Here is a 14704-nt window from a genome sequence, read left to right on the forward strand (position 1 = left end):
TTGGCTCCAAAATCACTGCAGATGGTGATTGCAGCCATGAAATTAACAGATGCTTGCTCCTTGGAAGGAAAGTTATGACCAACCTAGACAGCATATTAAAAAGTAGAGACATTACTTTTTCAACAAAGGTCTGTCTAGTCAAGGCTATGGTTTTTCCAGTGGTCATGTATGGATGTGAGAGTTGGACTGTGAAGAAAGCTGAGCGCTGAAGAATTGATGCTTTTGAACTGTGGTGTTGGAGCAGACTCTTGAGAGTCCCTTGGACTGCAAGGAGATCCAACCAGTCCATCCTAAAGGAGATCAGTCCTGGGTGTTCATTGGTAGGACTGATGTTGAAGCTGAAACTCCAATACTTTGGCCACCTCATGCGAAGAGCTGACTCATTTGAAAAGACCTTGATGCTGGTAACGATCAAGGGCAGGAGGAGAAGGGGACAATAGAGGATGAGATGGTAAGATGGCATCACCGACTAAATGCACATGGGTTTGGGTGGACTCCGGGAGTTGGTGATGTCCAGGGAGGCCTGGCATGCCACGGTTCATGGGGTCACAAAGAGTCAGATACGATGAGCGACTGAACTGAACTGAACTAATTAAAAGTAAAAAAAAAAAAAAAATGTTAAATACCTATGTTGTACACTTGAAACTAACATTATATTGTATGCCAATTATAATTCAATAAAAGTTAAATATATTAAAAGTCAGCAAATTTTTAAAGTCTTATTTTAAGAAAGACTCAATACTGTATATAGAGTCTTCTGAATGTAGACTATGATATGCGGTAAAATACACAAGATTAATCACAAGGATTGATAAAACAAAGTCTGATTTAATAACAGAAAGGAATTTCTGTTTTTCCCAATGAATTTTTCCTTCATTCCTTTCCATATGCCCTCGCCAGGGAAGTAGTTTTACATCTGGCCTAGGTTTCTCCATTTTCAAGGTAGCCAAATTACTAAGGTTATAATTGCAAAGACATTAATATTTTAACAATGCTCCAAAGACCTATTGCTTTCTAAGTACATAAACAATGACATAGCCTTGGGAAAGTGAATCTTCAAAGGAAAAAACATAGAAAAACAAGTTTTACTTAATCAACCTTCTGGTAAGTGAGGCAAAAATAACAAATATGACATCCCCTTTGTTCTATTAGTATGTCATGGCATCTGATAACAGTTCTTATTTATATTATTGATAATTAACAATAAAGTAATAATCATAAATTACAAGGAGCACAGGAACATAAGGTGACTTTAAGGGAGAAAAAAATGTTGCATTTCCTTAGAAACACCAAATGCTATATTTAGTATTAATTAATTCCAATATGAATCAAGAGGAAAAAATATCTATCAGTACACAATCTAAAATTGGAACTATCCTGGAATGAACTTTTACTCTATTCACTGAGTCATTGCCTGAGGAATTTCCACTTCAGCTCTCTGTTTTGGCTAATTCCCCACAAACAGATAGGTAGCCAGCTTCCTTCTTCCACATCCAGCATAATGTTGTTTCATACCACAGTTATCCCTCCATTGTATCAGGTAAACAAGAAAGGGAAATAAAGCCTGCTAAAGATTAACAATTTTGGGGCTTCATTCCAAAGGGAGAGTGCCTAGAGCTGAAATGTCTTTGTTTTTGCTACCATTTGTAATTGTTTTTCATCTCGGAAACACAGTGCTGCTTGCCACTAAAGAGAGTCGTGTTTTGCTATGGTGGACTTTGTTCCCCTTTCCAACTGTGTTATGAAACTGGAACCTATTATACAGAGTGAAGTAAGCCAGAAAGAAAAACACCAATACAGTATACTAACGCATATATATGGAATTTAGAAAGATGGTAACAATAACCCTGTACGAGACAGCAAAAGAGACACTGATGTATAGATCAGTCTTATGGACTCTGTGGGAGAGGGAGAGGGTGGGGAGATTTGGGAGAATGGCATTGAAACATGTATAATATCATGTATGAAATGAGTCGCCAGTCCAGATTCGATGCACAATACTGGATGCTTGGGGCTGGTGCACTGGGACGACCCAGAGGGAGGGCATGGGGAGGAGGAGGGAGGAGGGTTCAGGATGGGGAACACAGGTATACCTGTGGTGGATTCATTTCGATATTTGGCAAAACTAATACAATATTGTAAAGTTTAAAAATAAAATAAAATTTAAATAAATAAATAAATAAATGCAGTTGTGCTCCTCCTACCAAAAAAAAAATAAAATAAAATAAAATAAAATAATTCTACTCTAAAAAAAAAAAGAAATTTCACTTATCTTAGTACTATTATCTATAGTTTTTGCTTTGAAAATGACATTTATTTTATATGATTTCCAGAAGATCACTTTCATATATAATACTACATTCAGGATTCCAGTATAGAATAAATAAAAATAAAGCATAATTTAAAATGTATTTGCCAAAGGATTCCTTATAATTATTTAAGTACCACTCAAAATTTTGTTTAAATTTTAATTTAGGATAGTTTAATCTAATTGCTGTATGCCAAATTAAAGTTTAGATTCTTAAAATTTTTTGAAGTACCTTTGATAATTTGTGTATTGAATTTTTCTTATCACAATTTTTACTCCATACTCTAAGAATGACAGCTGCTATTTAAATCTTTATCATTCTAAACTATAACCATTTAGAACTTGACTATATATTATTTTTCATTGCTTGAGTTTTCTTTACTTATATAATAATGTCTGTGAGCATAAGAACAGATTGTCAAATATGTGCTCAAAAATGTTTGTTTGAATGAATTGTTAAAGAACCCACCTGCCAATGCAAGAGATGTAAGAGACACAAGTTCAGTCCATGGGTTAGGAAGATCCCCTGGAGGACAACATGGCAACCCACTCCAGTATTCTTGCCTGGAGAATCCCATGGATAGAGGAACCTGGCAGGCTACAGTCCATAGGTTCACAAAGTCAGACACAACTGAAGCAACTTAGCATGCATGCAAGCTTTTGTTTTAAACTTTATAGTGTCTCACACAGAGTAAGCACTCAGTAATTATCCATTTCTTAAAAAGCTGATAACAGTAAGAGATCTTCCTAAGGGATTCACACTTTCTTAGTGCTCTTAAAATCACTGTCTTGCTTTGTTTAAAATAGTGAATGGTTTTCTGTAGACCAAGTGTTTTTTTCAGGTCTTTGCTTCTTGGAAGAAAAGCTATGACAAAGATGAAAGTGTTAGTCACTCAGTTGTGTCCAACTCTTTGTGACCCCATGGTCTGTCCATAGAATTCTCCAGGCAAGAATACTGGAGTGGATTGCCGTTCCCTTCTCCAGGGGATCTTCCAGACCAAAACTCCCTGGGTTGGGAAGATCCCCTGGAGAAGGAAAAGGCTACCCACTCCAGTATTCTGGCCTGGAGAATTTCATGGAGTGTATAGTCCATGGAGTCACAAAGAGTTGGACATACACCAAAACCTTTAAATGTGTGGATCACAACAAACTGTGGAAAATTCTTTAAGAGATGGGAATACCAGACCACCTGACTACCTCCTGAGAAATCTGCATGCAGGTCAAGAAACAACAATTAAAACTGGATATGAAACAACAGACTAGTTCCAAATTGGGAAAACATCAAAGCTGTATATTGTCACCCTGTTTATTTAACTTATGTGCAGAGTACATCATGTGAAATGCCAGGCTAGATGAAGTACAAACTGGAATCAGGATTTCCAGGAGAAATATCAATAACCTCAGATATGCAGATGACACCACCCTTATGGCAGAGAGTGAAGAGGAACTAAAGAGACACTTGATGAAAGGGAAAGAGGAAAGTGAAAAAGCTTGCTTAAAACTCAACATTCCAAAAACTAAGATCATGGCATTCAGTACCATCATTTCATGGCAAATAGATGGAGGAAACAATGGACACAGTGACAGACTTTATTTTCTTGGGCTCCAAAATCACTGCAGAGGGTGACTGCAGCCATGAAATTAAGATGCTTGCTCCTTGGAAGAAAAGCTATGACTAACCTAGACAGCATATTAAAAAGCAGAGACATTACTTTGCCAACAAAGGTCCATCTACTCAAAGCTATGGTTTTTCCAGTAGTCATGTATGGATGTGAGTGTTTGAATATTAAGCAAGCTGAGTGCCAAAGAATTGATGCTTTTGAACTGCGGTGTTGGCGAAGACTCGAGAGTCCCTTGGACTGCAAGGAGATCAAGCCAGTCAATTGAAAAGGAAATCAGCCCTGAATGTTCATTGGAAGGACTGATGCTGAAGCTGAAGCTCCAATACTTTGCCCACCTGATGTGGAGACCTGACTCCTTAGAAAAGACCCTGATGCTGGGAAAGACTGAAGGCAGGAGAAGGGGACGACAGAGGATGAGATAGTTGAATGGGATCACCAACTCGATGGATATGAATTTGAGCAAGCTCCAGGACTTGGTGGTGGACAGGGAAACCTGGCATGCTGCAGTCGACGGGGTCACAAAGAGTCAGACACGACTGAGCGACTGAACTGAACTGACTGAAATGTTAGCAGAAAATCAGAATGAGATGAAGTGTTCTGTTGATGACAGAACATCAGATGACAAAATTCACCATCAAACAAAATATAATTGCTATGTAATTATTTATGCTACTTTTTCATTCTCTCACTTTTTCTTTGGACTCCATTCCATCTGAGTTATCACCATTATTGGTAAAGGTAACCAAAAAAAAAAAAAAAAAAGGAGGGGGGGGAAATGCTAGGATATATAAATAAGAGAGGATGTGATCCCTGTGACTTAGTTCCTACACCACATTGTTAGTCACAGAGGGAATCATGAATAAGGAGCCCCAAGGATCACATGGAAGTTAGTTTTGGACAATTCTGGTCCTATCTGTTCTACTATGAGAAAAATATAGGTAAAATTCAATCTAGCAGAGTTTATATTGAGGAACTATTGAAAGTAATGACTACACAGCATCTCTCAATTCTGGAGAATTGATTTATTATATTACTAAGTACTACATAAAACATCTGTTGAATATCCATTGTAGGGAAGAGTATTGTAACAAAAAATTGTCAGACAAGGTAATATAGCACATTTTGATGCAGAGTATTGTGGGAGGGTGTTGTATGAGGTTGAAGACGACTGCAGATATTAATACTCAAAGGCAAACCAGAGTACAGACATTGAATGTAAATCTGAGACTATATGAAGGAGCCAAGAGATATGAAATGGCCCCTGTCTAATCGTGTGTATAACCCACAATATGTATAGTTTATTCAGGGTTTAACTGATTCTTCACTTCTCAATAAATTAAACATGCCCTAAATTAATTTTGTTTCAGTATATATTCCTGAAAACAGTCAATACCCAACATTTTATGTTAATGAAATGTAAGTTTTAGTTTTCAAAAAAATCCTTAAAGCATCATTTCTGATCTTCTGTTCTCTCATAGATGTCTCATATATTCAGTGAGTCACCAAGTTATATGTTTCTCCAATTTAGAAACATCTCCAATCTGTCCTTTTCTGCCACAACTCCAGTCCAAGCCTTCATCACAGAACCCTGAAATTGTTAGAGTCCTAAATGATTTTCCTATTTCCCCTAACCAAATTCACATTGTACATGTCTACTATATTAAACTTTCTATATATTCATCATTTAACTTCTCTTCTTAAACATTAATATTTTCACTGACTCTTAAACATGTCCAGAATAAAGTCCTATCCAGTGTGACTGGTTTTCATAGTTCTTCAGAGATTGGTTCCATATTTGCAGACCTAGCACTTATCAAAAATGCATCCTGCATTTGAGCTAGTTGTCTTTCCAAGTGTTTTGTGGCCAATTGCATTTCAAATTCTTTTCTTGTGCTTTTTTTTCCTGACTGGAATTTATCTATTTTCTTATCTATGTAATTAAATCTAACCATACATTAAAGCATAGCTATTGCTCCTCCTTTCCTCCAAGCCATTAATTTAATGTCTGAAAACACACTTGCTGATATTGTTCTGATATGAAATATTTAATGTAAATTTACATTTCCTCTCCAAAATTAAGAAGTAGCTCACATTTAATTCCTCTTATCTGAATCTCTAATACTCTTCTATCTTGTATTTTGTATATAGGCAGTAAATTAGCATGAAATATACAATAAGCTTATAATGTTACCAAATCAACTTAAATTTGAAAAATATAAAAAATTCATTTGTAATAAGTGTTTTGCTTTTAATATATAGTTGTGTTCTGACAAAGTGCTTGATAACCTGTTCTCTAAATATTCATAACATATTTCACTTTATAAAAAAATTGTTAAACAAATCTTTAGTTCAGAACCAATAAATTACATAAATTTCAGCTCAGTCTTATATTTCAATCATCACTGTTATCAATAGTTTGAGTGAGCTGCAACCAAATTAGGTTTTATTACCAAATCATCAAGTGGATCTGTTTGATGTCAGTAATTATGAAGGGATTATGGATATTCACAAACAGGGAATTAATCAATGTTTTATCTGGAATCAAGGAATAGTCATAAATACCCTTCTTTTATTTTTCCTGGATAGGAATATGAAGTATTTGATCCAGAGAAAAATGACCCTTATATTCTATCAAGTTTCACTTCTATTACTCAAGGCTTTCAATTATGTAATACTATAGTGAGATCAAGGTAAAAATGTCAAGATAAAAGTATTTCAACTCATGGTGAACACCCTGGGGATGCAAAGCTTTCTATAAAGTATTTTGTTATTAGGATTTCAATTGGCAAAATTTTAATAGATCAAAGACTGAAAAAGCACAAAAAGCAAATGAGATAATATTAAATCATACCCCACTATTCTCTTCTGAATGGCAAATTTATGCCAACACTAACAAAAACATAACCATTATGCTTGTAGTGATACTTCTGACTGTAGTTTCATGCTATTTTCACTGTCAGCTTGGAAAAAAGGTATTGAGTGAGAAATCTTTTCAACAAATTGACTGAAAGAAATCATGTGGGCCCATAAATACAAGATTTTTATCTTCAAGAAAAATAGAGCCTGTCCTTTGACAATGCAACAGAATATAACAAAAGCATATTTTAAGATCATTTTTAATGAGGGATAAAAGAAACAAAATGACAGGATTTTAAAATATCTTTATGATTATATATATTAACAGATGCTTAAGACCTTCCTCTTGGACTTAAGTGATGACAACACATTTCTAAAATGGGCTTAAATTTTTTGAAAGTGCTGAGGGAGAACTGTTAAACGGTTAGAAACAATTACACTCTGACCATTTCTTTGGAGTACAAATTGATGCATACTTTTTGCTTTTTCACTGAATGAGTACAACCAATTTAAAAATTAGACAGCACAGATGCATTTCAAGATGGCAAATTATAAAGTGCACTGCCAAAGTGCTACAGTAATTGTTATCGACAAACGTACATACAAACAGTACTGGATTAGAATGCTTCAGAGCAATAGTGTTTGCTAGCAGAATTACACAGTAAAAAAAAAAAAAAATAGAAAAATAAAAAACTACATGTCTCACTAAAACCTTACATAAAATATGCCCATTATTATTTGATTCATATACAAACACTCTGACCTCTAATTCCAGAAAATAATTTCTTAATTCAGACTTGCAGTAAATATTGGGACTGAAAAATGGGCCATGTCCTGAATGGTTGAGAGATGGTGACCATGAAAAAAACTTACCTAATTCAAAAAAACAGAGATCATGGCAAGGAATGTAGTGCACATGTGAGAGAATAGAGAGGGAGCAGAGCTGGCAGAAGACAACAGACATCAATTATGGTGGAACAGAACAAGTGGTTATAAACAAAAGTTACCATGAAACTCTGAAGAGTAGAATGAAAGTTGATGTGCATACATACATACACACACATAGACACACACACACACACAGACATGAGTTAGGTAAATATTAATATGACTTATAGTTGCAACTTTGCCACAATTATCTCAAAATATTGTGAGGATCAAATATAACAGTTGTGAAAGTGCTACATAAACTATAAAATTCTATGCTCAGGTAAGACAGATAATATTTACTCAAAATGCAAAGTAAATCTCTCATTCCAACTCTGGAAGAAGGCAAACAATGAACTCTCTGGAGCACAGAGGGAAGAAAATCTTACTCTGGTCCATTTCCAGATTTTCTTGGAACCACAGGCTTTCTCGTCACTCTACAAGACAGCTTTGAAGGCAGAGCAAAGACACTGTCCTGGTCTATTGAACAGGTTGGCAAACTCACAGAATTGTGTTGTAAAAATTCCTTAATCTGTGGGAGACAGAGATTCCCTTTTCTGTTTGTTAACCTGCATTAAACATCATTGCCTGAACAAGCATGATGTTAAATTATGCTAATTGTTTCTCTTTGAAGAAGGGAATGAGAGGGCAGAAAAGGTCATAAAATTTCACTAAAGCATGCCAAAGTACAAAACATTTTCCCTCCAAACCTAACTAATAGGATAGAAAAGGAAGTCTACAATGCATCAGGTATGTGTAAATTACAATGAAGTCATGACACCTAGGGAAATAAGGGTTAGTAAGAGAAAATGACTTATTTAAGGCCACTTTTTCAACACCACAAAGTCAATATTTCTGACTCTGAGTCATATCAAACACTTGGCACTTTCGCCAACACAGCCTTCCATCAAAAAAAAAAAAAAAAAAGAGGCTAGAAAGATAAAAATGTAAAAAGAGCTAACCCAGACTTTCAGCTTTCTTTTTAAAGCGCTACCACTAGATTTTAGAGATATTTTGGCACTGCAAAAATTTTCCACTAAAATTTTAAAGTTAAACACCAGTTCTATGCATTCAGATCATTAACTCTCAGTGCACTTTTCCTTACATTAGCAGCATATGCAGTTGTTAATCATTGTAAAAGGTCCTAAAATTTTCAAGAAAGAGCACAAACTCAAGAAAATAGAGCTAAAATGACCACATGAACAATCTATTCAAACCACCTCATCTCATAAATAAGGAAATTAAGGCTCAGATAGGATAAGTGACTTGTTCAAGGTCACACAACCCGCAAGTTCCAGACCCAAGATCAGGATTTAAATCTCCAAACTTGCAGCCCAGGGCTCTGTTCTCCTTCAGACCTATAAGAAATGACTGTATTTAAGCATTCAGGCCAGAATATTCTCAAAATTGAGTGTCATCAATAAAAGTAAGCCATGTGGCAGGAATGAACAGAATTTAGTTCATACCAAAAATGAGCTGCCAGTCACTGTGATAAGATCTGTTTCTTTCTGAGACCCATGGTTTCCTGCTGGATTGGAGAATCCAAACTGGGTTTCTTCCTCCTGTGCAAAGAAGTCAGAGTCAGGATGTACATTCCATTCCGTTTTGGTTGGTGGCAGTAGTTCTGAGACACTGTTTTCACAAAGGGTGCTTGAAGGAGTCAGAGCATCTGTGTCTACTGTTAGCTTACTGCTAGGGATCAAAGCTTGGGGCTCTTGACTCGAGTTTTTCAAAGCCAAAGAACTCAGAGATGCCAACGGCCCCGCACTTAGACTTGAGACATCATCCATATCTAAGGGACCCTGCTGAAAACCTGCTGCTGTCGTTCCAAAGAAGAGTGAGGTATCCAAACTTTGAGGAAGGTCACTGGTGGCCATCAAGGCCTGAGGGTCCACTGCCTGCCCTAAGGAATTATTATTATTAGCAGGGAGGTTTCCTGCCAGAGTTGAGTTCACAGAAGCCACATCAATAGTCAAGATCCCAGAGTTCACCAATGCCGTGTCCAGTACTGCAGCAGAACTATTATTACCAGGCACATCAGAGAAGAGAGACACAAGCTCAGCATCACTGAGGTCACTCTGCCCCTGGCTGGTAAGTTCACTGCTGGGTGTAAGAGAATTTGCAGCTTCCAGCTGAGCTAAGAGATCCTGGCGCAGGTTGTGCCTTTTGGCCATGTGGGTCTTCATGCTGTGCTTGGATGTGAAGAGTTTATTACAAGTGGCGACTGGGCATCGGCTTTTCCAAGTGTCCACATCCTGCAAGTGTTTCTTGGAGTGAATGTAGAGACTACTGCGAGCAGAGAACCTGGCACAGCAACCTTCCACCGGGCACACAAAAGGCTTCGTGCCCAGGTGGGTTATGCTGTGGCCTTTCAGATGTTCAGCCCTTGTGAAAGATTTCCCACACCCTTCCACCGGACACATGAACCTCCGGTCATCGTCGTGCTTCCGTTTGTGCCTTAGGAGTTTGGACATGCTAGTGAAGTTCCAGCCACAGCCCTCAAAGTCACAAAGGAACGGTCTCTCACCAGTGTGGCTCCGAAGGTGAATTTTCAGCCTACAAGCCTTGTCATACTGTTTACTGCAGCCAGGAAAGGAACAGGAAAAGAGTTCCTGTTCCCTGAAGTGGGCGCGGTTATGGGAAAACAGGGCACTCACTGTGATAAATGTCTTCTTGCAGCCGGAAAACGCACACTGGTAGGGTCTCTCAGGCTCGAAGTGGCTGCGCTGGTGGGCGCTGAGCTTGGCCTGCGTGGGGAAGGTCTCCTCACACACCTCACATTTGAATGAGTTCTCCTGCTCGTGGCCCTTCATGTGTGCTTTGAGGTTATACACGGTGGTGAAGCTCTTGCCACAGCCCTCTGCTGGGCAGCCGAAGGGCCTCAGTTTGTCGTGTGACTGCAGATGCCTCTTGAGCTTGTAGGAGGTGGTGAAGGTCCACCCACAACCACCCAGGGGGCACTTGAAGGGCCGCTGGCCCTGGCTGCTGCTGTGTGTCAGCAGGTGCACCTTCAGCTGGTGCTTCTTTGCAAAGGTTTGTCCGCACTGCACCTCAGGACACAGGTACAGCAACACGCCCTGGCCTGGGCCTGGCGGCCCGCGGGGGCTCTCAACAGCCGCCGGGCCCTCCTCCTCCTCCTTGGGAGCTGGGGCAGGCGCAGGTTCTGCCCGCTCCGCCAGCAGGAGGTCGGGCGGCAGCTCGGGACAATCTCCAGACTCCGCGGCGTGTGGGATCCCAGCTTGCGGGGCGACCAGACCCCTGGGCTGCGGGGCAGGGGCGACCCCAGGCGCCCAGGCGGGCGGTGGGGGCGTGGCCAGAGTGAGAATGCCATTCTCCAAGCTCAACAGTAGGTTTTGGTTGTGAATGGTGACAGTGCCTGCGAAGGCCGTGGCAGGGCCCAGGCCTGGAGCGGGGATCGGGGCCAAGGCCGGGACTGGGGCGGGGATAGCCGACAGGCAGCTGGGGCCCAGCGCAGGGCGGCCCTCGGGGTTCGCGCCGCTTTCGCCCCCCAGGAGCCTTGGGCCCAGCCCGGCCTCCTCCCTCCACACGGGCCCTGCGGCCTGGCCAGCGCCCGCGGTTTCTACGTCTCCACCCACCGGGTCCAGCAGCACCAGGAAGAAGTCATCGCCGCCGCTCCCGCCGCCACTGCCACAGCCGGTAGCGTGATCGGGCCTCAGCGCCAAAGGGCTCGGGCCCGGGCCTGGGCACGAGGAAGCCGCGCTGGCCTCCTCACGCCGCCGCCCGGGCCCGCCATCTTGAGGGCCACGGAGCAGCAGGAGGCGGCGCGCCGGGGCCTGACCGGCCCGCAAGTTAGCACCTCCGCGGATCCGGCCGCCACCCTCGGGGCTGCCAGCCCCGCCGGTTTGTCGCATCCCGCGAGCCGGGAGCAGCCTCGGGATTTCCATCTCTTCGTCTGTGAAGCTCCCCTGGAACCAGAGCCGCGGAGGAGGTGCGACCCCGCCCCCTGCCGCGGGCCCGAACACGTTCCTGAAAGGGAAAAAAAAAAAAAAATGTACTGCGCAGAAACAGGCCCTATCAGATATTAAAACGTGTTGAACGCCACCGTGATTTAAATATTCTTGTACAGGGTCTCTAGAACAGAATAAAACGCCCAGGGGCAGAGCCTCGTATACATAAGCAAGTTCCACTGTTAATATTAGTAGGAAATCAAGGAGGTTTTCAGAGATACAAGGGAAATGGCAGTTCACTTCAGTAAAAAGTGCTGAAATGACTACCTTAGGTATCTATCTACTAAATGACAATATAAACTGGAACCTCACGGTATGTACCAAAATAAACACATACACCCCAGTCCCTCCCAGTACTAAGCATGGTAGTTAGCACTTACCATGTGTTATACACTGTGTATTGGATGGCTGGCTGGCTGGATTGATAGGTGACAGAAAATTCCTGAGAGAATACACTATGGAAAATGATGGCTTTTTAAAAATTTTCCTGGAAACTTCCATATTCAGAACTGTCTTGAGCAATGTCCTCAGGAAAATTTGTCCCATAGTTAAATTTTTCGTCCTGCTGTTGCAGAGACTATAATGAGTAAGAGGTGGGGTCAAAGCAGATTAGCACTGTTGAGCCTAGAAATGCAAGGCCTGGAGGATGAAGTAGTTTATATTGAAATCTGGAAGACCAAACCTCCTTCTGGGTTCTCCCTATAAGGTGCACAACCTAAACCAACTCTTCGCTCTTCCAGCTTTGGGTACACCATGGTAAATTTCATGTCCAATCTCACAGCATGATGAGTGCATTCCTCAGCTTACTCTAGATTCTCCAGTACGTGGAGGTCTCTGGACAGCAATATTGGTGAAATGTGATAAGGTTAAACCCTAAGTTACTGTAGTGGACTGTCCTGAGAAAAAGGCACAGATGCCTTTTGCCTGACCAGTAGCCTCGGTGTGCCTGCTTGCAATTAAGTATGGTGGCCTAGTCTCACTGTAATGGATTTGGCCTGTGATGCCTAATGATCTTATCAATGTTGATGATGATCCTCCAATTTGTCAGAGTTGGGAACCGATATAAATATAGGGTGAATTATCTGGCAAGAGAAAGGTTTCAAGTGCTGACTATATTATGGGATACCTATAGTTTAAATGGGCTTCCCTGGTGGCTCAGTGGTAAAGAATATGCCGGCCAATGCAGAAGACGCGGGTCCATCCCTGGGTCAAGAAGATTCCCTGGAGAAGGAAATGGCAACCCTCTCCAGTACTCTTACCTGAGAAGTCTCAGTCAGAGGAGCCTTGCCGGCTACAGTCCATGGTGTCCGAAAAGAGTCAGACGTGTCTTAGTGACTAAGCGACAGTTTAAATAATCCCTTCTTTCCCCTCTTTTAATAATGGACAACTGCTGATCTCTTGATTAAAACATCAAGTTTTTAATCCACAACAATTCAAACCTCATCAAAATTTCTACATCACACATTTTTCTTTCTATTAAATTTTTGGAGGAAACTTTTTTTTTTTTAAATCTGAGGCACATTTCAGTTCAGTTCGGTCGCTCAGTCGTGTCCAACTCTTTTCGACTCCATGGACTGCAGCACGCCAGGCCTCCCTGTCCATCGCCAACTCCCAGAGTTTACAAAAACTCATGTCCATTGAGTCGGTGATGCCATCCAACACTCTCATCCTCTGATGTCCACTTCTCTTCCCACTTTCAGTCTTTACCAGCATCAGGGTCTTTTCAAACGAGTCAGTTCTTGGCATTAGGTGGCCAAAGTATTGGAGTTTCAATTTCAACATCAGTCCTTTCAATGAATATTCAGGACTGATTTCCTTTAGGATGCACTAGTTGGATATCCTTGCAGCCCAAGGGACTCTCAAGAGTCTTCTCCAACACCACAGTTCAAAAGCATCAATTCTTCAGCACTCAGCTTTCCTAATATTCAAACTCTCATGTCCATACATGACAACAGGAAAAACCATAGCTTTGACCAGAAAGACCTCTGTTGGCAAAATAATGTCTCTGTTTGTTTGTTTGTTTTTTTTAGATGTGTTGCATTTTAAAATTAATTTATTTTAATTGGAAACTAATTACTTCACAATATTGTAGTGGGTTTTGCCATATATTTGACATGAATCAGCCATGGGTATATATGTGTTCCCCATCCTGAACCCCCCTCCCACCTTCCTCCCCAGGGTTATCCCAGTGCACCAGCCCTAGCACCCTGTCTCATGCATCGAACCTGGACTGGTGATCTATTTCACATATGATAATAAACATGTTTTAATGTTGTTCTCTCAAATCATCTCACCCTCGCCTTCTCCCATAGAGTCCAAAAGTCCATTCTTTACATCTATGTCTCTTTTGCTGTCTCGCATGTAGAGTCATCGTTACTATCTTTCTAAATTCCATATATATGCATTAATGTACTGTATTGGTGTTTTTCTTTCTGACTTACTTCAGTCTGTATAATAGGCTCCAGTTTCACCCACCTCATTAGAACTGTTTCAAATGCATTCTTTTTAATAGCTGAGTAATATTCCATTGTGTATATGTACTACGACTTTCTTATCCATTCATCTGCTGATGGACATCTAGGTCGCTTCCATGTCCTTGTCATTGTAAACAGTGCTGTGATGAACAATGGGGTACACATGTCTCTTTCAATTCTGGTTTCCTTGGTGTGTATGCCCAGCAGTGGGATTCCTGGGTCTTATGGCAGTTCTATTTCCAGTTTTTTAGAGAATCTCCACACTATTCTCCAGAGTGGCTGTACTAGTTTTCATTCCCACCAACAGTGTAAGAGGGTTCCCTTTTCTCTGCACCCTCTCCAGCATTTATTGTTTGTAGACTTTTTGATAGCACCCATTCTGACCGGTGTGAGACGGTACCTCATTGTGGTTTTGATTTGCATTTCTCTGATAATGAGTGATGTTGAACAGCTTTTCATGTGTTTGTTAGCCATCTGTATGTCTTCTTTAGAGAAATGTCTATTTAGTTCTTTGGCCCACTTTTTGACTGGGTCATTTATTTTTCTGGA

At 40.7% G+C, this 14704-nt stretch overlaps 1 protein-coding gene and 1 pseudogene across 1 annotated transcript; both read right to left on the minus strand.

Annotated features, from left to right (window-relative positions):
* The window catches only part of LOC139181408 (cAMP-regulated phosphoprotein 19 pseudogene), a 102126-nt pseudogene extending 90688 nt beyond the window's left edge, over window positions 1–11438 (minus strand).
* Window positions 4938–11683, minus strand: LOC139181407 (zinc finger X-linked protein ZXDB-like). The gene has a single exon (XM_070784756.1). It carries the CDS (start codon window positions 11616–11618, stop codon window positions 9174–9176), a length of 2445 nt encoding a protein of 814 aa, XP_070640857.1. The 5' UTR covers window positions 11619–11683; the 3' UTR covers window positions 4938–9173.
* Window positions 11684–14704: the final 3021 nt, after the last annotated feature.

The sequence above is a fragment of the Bos indicus genome, chromosome X (assembly GCF_029378745.1).
Source record: "Bos indicus isolate NIAB-ARS_2022 breed Sahiwal x Tharparkar chromosome X, NIAB-ARS_B.indTharparkar_mat_pri_1.0, whole genome shotgun sequence".
Lineage (NCBI taxonomy): Eukaryota > Metazoa > Chordata > Mammalia > Artiodactyla > Bovidae > Bos > Bos indicus.

Bases quoted from the DNA above. Each gene is read 5' to 3' on its own strand.
- LOC139181407 (XM_070784756.1), bottom strand. From the start codon at position 11,618: ATGGAAATCCCGAGGCTGCTCCCGGCTCGCGGGATGCGACAAACCGGC.